The sequence below is a fragment of the Hevea brasiliensis genome, chromosome 15, assembly GCF_030052815.1.
Source record: "Hevea brasiliensis isolate MT/VB/25A 57/8 chromosome 15, ASM3005281v1, whole genome shotgun sequence".
Taxonomy (NCBI): Eukaryota; Viridiplantae; Streptophyta; class Magnoliopsida; order Malpighiales; family Euphorbiaceae; genus Hevea; species Hevea brasiliensis.
In genome coordinates, this window is record NC_079507.1 from 49,376,614 (window position 1) to 49,386,006 (window position 9,393).

General features: G+C 32.2%; 1 protein-coding gene across 1 annotated transcript; it reads left to right on the top strand.

Moving 5' to 3' along the window:
• Positions 1-7,431: 7,431 nt before the first annotated feature.
• Positions 7,432-8,081, top strand: LOC110642879 (uncharacterized). The gene has a single exon (XM_021795062.2). It carries the CDS (start codon positions 7,507-7,509, stop codon positions 7,792-7,794), a length of 288 nt encoding a protein of 95 aa, XP_021650754.2. The 5' UTR covers positions 7,432-7,506; the 3' UTR covers positions 7,795-8,081.
• Positions 8,082-9,393: the final 1,312 nt, after the last annotated feature.

Sequence of the window (9,393 nt, forward strand, 5' to 3'; positions counted from 1 at the left end):
GTACCGGCACACTCTAATATACCTTAATTAATTTATATCATGCTTGTGAATATAATTTGTGAAAGATAATTTATTTTAGCCATTTATCAAAAGTATTATTTATTTGACGTTCCGAAAATTTTAAAGAAAATCCGGCGGAGTACCAGCTAAAAATGGAGAAAACAGTTCTTCGGATCCTGTTAAAAAAACTTCCAAATAATTTCCAAACAATCTCAATATCATAATCTCAACATTTTTTTCAGTTTCAGTTCTCAACCATCATTTCTCAGGGTTCTCATAAATAAACAACAATTAAATACTCAAATTACTTCCATACATAACCATAAATCTTTATTATTTACATGAACCTCAAAATACATTACATAAATCCAAATACATATGAGAAAATAAAAATTTAGTTACAAAATGACAAAATGACACCTAGTGCCCTACCAATGCACTGCAGGTAGTGAGGTGACACGGACACTGTGCAAAGCTACAGGATGAACTCACCCAGTCTGCGGTCTACTGGGCTCACGATCTGTATCTCCAGAACCTACGCGTGGCAAAAGCAACGCGCTAAGCAATAATGCTTAGTGGTGCAATAATATAATAAAAGAAAATAGCAGAAAATAAATATGTATAGAATGTGTATGATTTGTTTGTTTGGTATTGGTATATCCATCATTTCATTAACTTTGTTCACTTTCATTCATTTGGTTGCTCAAGTAACCTACACTAGACGACTGGACTGGATAAACGGGTAAACTGGCACTGGGTATCAAGTACCTCGGGTCGTCACACCATCGGTCACATATGCATCTCCTGCAGGCAAATGTAATGCCTAACAAGTCAGAATAATATCAGGCACAAGGCCAAGTCTCAATGCAAGGTCAGAATGGCTAAAAGCCATAAAATCACGGAATGGCATATTGCCATGTGCAGTACTGCTAACTGAACCCTATTGGCATGCCAAACTATCCAAACCAATCTTGTTAGGTATACTAGGGCATTTGAAACTTTTAAATTCTTCAATTTGTAAATTTCAAGTTTTGGTGTTACTATTCACCTCATTGGTCAACAAAAATGTTGACTTTTGGATAGACAATATGTACATTGACTTTGGCACTCCCAATATACCACATTTTACATTTAAAACTTGTTAGAATTGGTCACCATTACCATTTCTAACTTAAAACCAAGAGGGCAGAAAATTTCAGTTTTTGAAGCATAAGTTTACTGTTCCATTAAGCACTGTTGTAGTGGGAATTTGAAGAAATGACAAACATGAAAGTTGTTCCTTATTTTGTCTAGTTGAATTTCTTTTTTTGAATCACTTCATTTGGAGTTTTTTAGCTCCAGATATGGCCCAAAAACCACAGCTGGCCGGATTTCCAAAACTGCAGAATTACCACATCTATAGTACCATGAACAGTGACTGTGATTGCATATTTGAATAGGTTCTGGCCATAATTTGGGATAGGTTTCTTCATAAAAGTTGTTTTTCTATGTCTTAACTTGTTGCTGTAAAAATTTCAGGTCAATTGACCATATCTACAGTAAGTTATGGCCAAATGAACAATTACTGTTCATTTGGTCATTTCTGCAGGTGCTGTTGCAGGGTATCCGGATTGGGGCCAACTTTTGGTCCTCTTGCTTTGGTCTTTTGGGCATGGTTTCTTCAGCAAAAATGTGCCATTATAAGCCTAGTTTCATGTCCAATTGGCCAAACACCAATTGGACCAACATTGCCAAAGTTATGGCTGTGTAATTGGACTGAAATCTCAGTCCATTGCTGCTGTCCCTAGGCAGCATAGTCATTCACTTTGCCATGCTATTTTTCAGTCCATATTATGGTCAAATCTCCTCAAATGGTCACTAATTGACCATTAGAATGTTCTTTAACAATTGCATAAGCCAAGTTCACATTTTACTCCCAAAACCCTAGTTCAAAGTCATAATTTATACAATTTACCTTAGTTAGCTACTAATTCACTATTCTTATGTTTATAAACTTCAAACATGGTTTCTAGTTCACTTCAAGCTCATCAAAAACACTCATTCCTATTCCTTCAATAGGGCAGCCGAAATTCATGTACACATACACATGAGTTTTGTTCATTTAAATTTCATTTTCTTACTATATTCAAGTTCCTATTCATGAAATTAAAGAGTTTTAGGTATATAGTGCACTAACCTTTAAGTGGCAGAATTTTCCCAAGTTAAATCTTCACTTTCCTTCACTTTCTAGGCTGCCAAAAGGTTGTTTAAGGTGTGGGGTAAAATTTTAATGAAGAGAGGTTAGGGTTTTGTGGTGAAACAAAGGAAGAATCAAGCTTTTTTATTGAAGATTAATGGAGGGAGAGGGGAAGGGATTTCGGCTGGTTTGTCCAAAGGAAGAAGATGATTTTTTTTCCTTCTAATTTCAGCCTCTTTTAGTTGTTTTAAGTGAATTAGTTGTAAGGTGATTGGTGGACCATTTTAAATGACATCATAATGATGTCATTATTTGCATTATTTTGCATTTTCTTTTCTTTTCTTTCACTACTTATTTTTAATTTAATTTTTAGTAATTTTTATTCATATTTTATATCATATTAATTATTTACTCAACTGGACAAGTCGGCCAAAAATCACCTCTGAAGGCGAAATGACCAAAATGCCCTCCGTTTAGCTCAACGGGTCAAAATTGTCTGTACCGATTGAAAATTTTTTCTAGGTATTTTCTTGGCATTCTAATGCCATGGGAACCTCAATTACCCTTCTCTGGAGTCCCAAAAATTATTTTATGAATTTTTCCCCCGGTCTAGGGCTCCTCGTTATAGAACCGCAACTTCCTCTCAGTTACCCATCGCTAGGGCACCAGCTCGTTTAACTTGGTTGTATTTTATTTCTAAAATTTTTACTAAATTTTTCTTATTAATATTTGAGTTGATTTTGGTTCTTCACTTTAGTTTAAATATTTTTCCGGACATTCTAGCTGTCCGGATCGACATTAGTCACCGGAACAGTAGGATGTACGGAGTAGTTACCGGGGGGTGTTACAAGGTCAAATAATTAGGTTAGGGATCCGAAAGAAATATCAAATAACTAGCAAATCGGATTGAATCAGCGATGGGCAATTTGGTCCATTCACCCCTAGAGCTGACTCTTGACCTAAATGTCCAATAAAATTGGAGAAAAGAAAATTTTGGAATCTAAAATTAAATTAAAGAACTATGGAAAAATTTAGGAAAAAGAAAAAGAAAAAAAGAAGGAATAATGACATCACCCCACTTTCATCACCATGACATCATAATAATTTTTAATTATTTAAAAAATTGACCAAGTCAAAAATGAGATAAATAACAAAACAAAAGAAAAAAATGGGTCTTCCTTTTTATTTCCTTGCCGTCCACCCTCTCCTCACTTTCTCTTTCTAATTTTCCTCCATGGAAGCTTGATTTTCAAGCTCTCTAAAACCCCTCAAATTATCCATAAATCCCCCAAATTCTCCACTAAAACCTTGTTATTACAAGTAGAAAAGAAGATTTAAAAAGGAATTGGGAAGGATAGTGGAGAGATTTGAAGATTAGGAATTCAAAGAAAAGGTTAGTGAATACTCTCTTAAATTTCTATTTCAAATCATGTTGATATAGTTAAAATAATTTGGAAATTGAAGAAAAAGGAAACAAATCATGTATATCTACACTTACATAAAATTTGGCCAGCCTAGTCCCTTAGGATTTTGATGTTATTTATGTAAATTAAACATGTAATTAGACTTAATTAAGTATGTAGAAATAAATGTGTAGATGTTGAATAATAACTTTAATTGCATTAATTGGATAAATTCAAATAGTTAGGGTTTTGAGCATGTGAAAAATTGAAGAAAAATTTGAGAATTGGCCAAATGATGTTATTGACCTTATTTGAGTTGAGAAATGGTCAATTGTGACCATTTATAGTGTGTATGAATTGTTGGAACCAAGTTCCAATTCGGATTGGTGAGGGTCAATCTGTAGGCAACTTGACCTAGGTCCCTTTCAGGGATTAAAATTGAAAATTTATCAACCCAATTGGTGTGAGGCCAATTGGAAATGAAACTAGACACAAAATGGCACATTTTTCATTTAGAAATCATGCCCATAAAGTGACCATAACTTAGTGACAATTAGGCCAAATCCGAAATTGGTAAACTAACCTATACAAAAATGACCAAATGAACAGTAGTTACGTAAATGACCATAACTTGGTCTAGGAAGGTCCAAATGACCTGAAATTTTACCAGTAGAAATCTACGACATAGCCCTATAACTTTTATGAAGAAAATAAACCCAAATTTTGACCATAACCTGTTTGAAAAGCCACCTGCAATCAATTTACAAAAACTGCCATTATCCAGTGAATGCCCAGAATTCTGGAAAAAATAAAATCCGGCCAGCCATGTTCAAATGGCTATAACTTAAGCTACAAAACTCCAAATGGAGTGATTCAAAAAGGGAAATAAAGTTAAGACAATAAGGAACAACTTCTATGAAGAAAACTTAGCCAAATTTCTACAGCAACATGACCAATGGAACAATACAAAATAGGACACCAAAACTAAAAATTTGAAATTTGTGCCTAAAAGACTTAAAATTTGAGAAAACAACCAAAACCAACAAAATTGGTAACCAAAATGTGGTATGTGGGTATAATTGGATTTCCTGTACCTTTTAAGCATAAGAAAGTCAATATTTTGACTTGAATAGTAACATGAATAGTAACCCCAACATGAAAATTTTCAAGAACGTAAGTTTAAACATATTGTGGCTAGAATTGAGCATATATGAATTTAATTATTGGATTTATTGTGAGATAAGATACTGAAACACTGTCAATTGTATTTTTCAGCTGAAAAAGACCCGAAAAATCTAAGGGATTGAGTCAAGGCTTAGAGACGACTCACGTCAGGTTTGTGCACAGTAAATTTATGTAATTATTTTCTAAGTAAAAAGTTGAATTGTTATGCTTTATGAAATCGCTGTGTTGTTTATAAATTGTGTTGCCATTTTATGACTGCAAAAATGACTTTGGAAATTGTTTGGGATCTTTCCTAAATTATTTGAGTACTTTGTTTTGAATTGATTTTGTGTTCACACTCAGCATGACAGTACCACATTATTCCTCCTTTATTTATGGGGTTGAGATCGTTTATTTTCCTCCCTCTCTGGTTTACCAATTGAGGTTGTAGATCGGATGAGTACTCATTAGCTAGCTAGCCATCTCCCTCATTGATTTCGATTAGTGGGGTTGTAGATTGCTTTGTCGTAGTAGACAACGCGGCATTGATCGAAAATTTTGTGTCATGGCTTAAGTTGTGTATGAATTGACAACATTGTGTTTATTAAATTATTTGACCAAAATTGTGCTATAATGAGTTTTAATAATTTGTGAAATATTTAAATTGTGATTTATCAATGAATGTTTTATGCACTGCATTTTAAATTTTTATTGTGCACCACTGAGTATTTTTATACTCAGCGATAGCTCAATTTACTATCACAGATAAGGGCAAGGAGAAAGCAGCAGAGTGAAGTGCTATTGAGATAGAAGACTACTTTGACCTTTTTGCTACGGGTATTTATTTATACCATTGTAGTTATTTTGATGTAAATATTGTAATGTCATATGCATTAATATAAAGTTGAGTAGTTATACAGTAAATTGTAATAATATTATTTTAGATTTTCTTTTTGTAAATTAAGACCTGTATATGTAAATTAAATTTTAAATGCAATGTGAATGAAATTATGAAATATTGTGAGATGACAAACTTTGATTGAATTGTGGAATTGATTTGAATTATGTTGAACTGGGTCATTTTGGTGGTTGGGAGTTGTGGAAATAATTATTGGAATTGTTTTTACAGGTTTTTTAAGAACTGTTTTCTCAAAATACAGACGGTACTCTGCCAAAATTTTTCTAAAATTTGAGGAAAAATAAAAATAGAAAAAAAATTTTACTAGTTTTTAAACTTCAATTAAATGTTTTTAATTCCTACTAAAATGCTCACCACTTCCAAAAAGTAAGAAAATGGTTTTAATGAGTTATCAGTAGGTGAAGTTTGGTAGTTCATTAGGTATTCTACGGGATCATGTTATGCCTTACAGATGGGTAAGATATGACAAATAGAGAGAAAGAAAATGAAGAGAAAGAGGACAAAGAGAATATAGAAAGAGAGAATATATATATATATATATATATATATAGTTAAAATGCCACCTATTAGAGAAAAGAACATTTCTTTTATAGATTTTATGCCACCTAGGCTTGTACACGTAGGCATTTGGTCCAAGATAGCATCGAAAAATGGCTTGAGGAACTTTGGATAGTGTTAAATTTAAGTTCAAGTACTTTTATAATACAAATTAAAGTTCAAAAATAACGCTGATACAACCCCAACAATTCAAGGATGGTGGGTGAAAACTAGCCTAAATATGGAGTTATTATATGCATTATGTAAGACACAAGTGAATAACATGTAGCCCTCACAAGGTTTTATGATTTTGGAACCTTGTTCCACAATAACTTTTAAGATAGAGTTTAGTAGTTTGACCCTAATTAAAACATTACCTCATTTTTTTATATTATTAGGTGGCGTAGTTTTTATACTAGTGTTTAGAAGTTAAGAGAGTGGTATCCTCTTCGCTTTTAAAGGTTGAGGGAATGTTTTGATCAAAATCAATAAAATGATATTATTATTTTTATATTTAATAGTTAATTCAACAATCATTTTAACCAAATATTTCTATTTTAAATAACTACATAAGCAGTTAACTATTAATAACTAATGTCTAACATCTAACAGCTAGTAAAATAATTTACACTTATTAAAATAGTTTACAACTATTATAATAACTAATATTATCGAATAGGGCCCGAACCACATAAATAATTCTTTTACTACTTTTTTCTTTCTTTTTTATTATTCTAAATTTCAATGATCTAAATAGTTAGCTAAAATTAAAATACATTTAAAAAAGTTAATATACATAAATTAATCATTGAATTATATATAAAAAAAATTATGTCTAATCTTTTATTTCAATTTATTGCACGATTTTAATTTTTTTATTTGTGTAATTAATAAGTTTAAAATTTTAAATTTATTGATAAAATAATTAAATATATTATTTTATATTTTTTTAGTCTATATTGAATTAAAATAATAATTTATTTAAATTTAAAATATTATATTTATTGATTATAAAAATAAAAATAAAAAGTGTAATAAATCAAAAATAAAAATCAAGATATAATAGGTAAAACAATGATAACGGTGGATTGGATTTTATTTTCTTCAAATAATTAAAGACTAATTTATTATTAGGACTAAAAAAAAAAATCAAACTATCATTCAAAGGTGAAGGTCATCTTCGTAATTTACCAAAAACAAAAAAAAATCCCAAAATCCTTTTATCAAGACATAACTTTGCCACCAAAAACCCTAATCTCAAAATTCACACAGAAAAGAAAAAAAAAAAAAATCCCCAAATTAAAGCAATGGGTCTCCTCTCCTGGTTCAAAGGCAGCTCCAAGCCTGAATCCAAATCGTCTCCGAGCTCCAAACCGGAATTCTCAGCCTCCGAGGTCCCCGGCATGAATGGCGCCGTGCAAGTACCCCGACCCGCCAAGAACGTCACCGTGTTCGAGTTTGGCTCCATCGCTGCTTCGACCGATAAGGTTACTCTGGCCGGGTACTGCCCGGTGTCTGACGAGCTCGAGCCTTGCCGCTGGGAAATCCTCCCTGCTAGTGATGCCGATGCGCCGCAGTTCCGCGTGGTGTTTTGATGAGAGATTGAGGAACTATTGATTACTGTGTGAGGATAAGTAGTGAAACCAAATTGAAAAAAAAAAAAAAAAAGAAAAGGAGTTCAAGAAACCCCCTTTTAGTTGGATTTTGAGATTTACTCTATTTGTTGAAAAATGGGTTTTGCTTAATCTTTAAGAGAATGAATATAATTTCGCTGGCAATTGTCTTCATCCCTGTTGGATGTCAGGTTGTTGTATTGTTAAATTGGTCGCTATATTTTGTTTTTGGGAGTTTTCTGTGCATATAAGTGGGTGTTTGCTATGAAGTCTTGAGTTCTTCCCTTTTGTTTTCTGATAGTTGCATTGGATGCTTTTGAAATATATAGCATAGGATAAATCTTATGGGTTGTTCATGTTAAGTTTAGCTTTCCCTCAGTGTTTTTGGTATAATTTTCCTCCGGACATTGTATGATCTGTTGACAATATTGTTACTGGTAAAGGTAGCAATGAATGATTTATGAGCTAAACTTAGTTTTAGTTGTTTGCTAGTTTGAAAAGCAACATGTAGACTTGGGACAGAGTTCTGAGTTAAGGTGCTTTTGTTTTTTAAGTAGCAAGGTTACGTATGGAAGCCAGGCTCTAACCAACAAATATGAATAAAAAATTAGAATAGTTGGGTTTTGATTTGAGTCCCTTTTGCATGCCTTGTTGCCTTTCATAGGCATGAACAATAGGTCTAACCCAGATTTTATTTACCTTTTGTTTGGATCGATGGAAATGTAAAGAAGAGAAAAGAAATGAAATTTGATTTCCATCAATTCTCTTGTTTGGAGATTAATTTGAAGAGAGAAAAAAGAAAAAAAAAGAAGAGAGAGGAGGAGAAAATGCGTTTCTCCTCTCCGTTGCATCTCCTCCAAAAAAATTTCTCTCTAAATTGGAGAGAATGGAGGGAAATTGTTGTTGTTTATGTGAAAAGTACTTCAATACCCTTTATTTACTTTAGTAGAAAAATCAGCTCTCTTTTGTTCCATTTCTACTCCTCTTTGCTGCAGAAAGTGTTTTTCATCTTTCATTATTTTTGCTCTTTTTTTTGCAGCAGAAAGCTATGTGAAAATGTTATATATATCATTTTTTTCAATGATACTTTCAATAAGTTTTATAGTATAATTCAGTTATGAGTTTTACCATATGGAATTTACTTCATGCTGAAAGTTGTCTAAATTCTTATCAGAGTTTCAAAACTGAAAATCAAACAAGTTTGAAATCATAATAATTCATAACTCTTCACCCCATTCTCTTCTCCTTATCACTCCATGACTACTTTATTGCTGTTTTTGGTATGCGCTATGCTTAGTGGAATTTAACCTCTTAAACTTCTTTCTCACAATTTAATGTTCTACATGCAATTTAAGTATAGATAAATATAATCAATGTATATGTAGGCTGTCATTTTCTCTGTGATATGAGAAAACAAATAAAGGTATAAAAGATATTTTTCATCTTTTCATTTAAGGGAGAAATTTCATTTCTCTCCCATTATAATAATATATCCAAACATCATGAAGGAAATTAAATTTTTTTTCTTTTCTCTTCATTTCTCTTGTTTAATTTCTCTCCATTTCCCCTGCGCAAATAAGG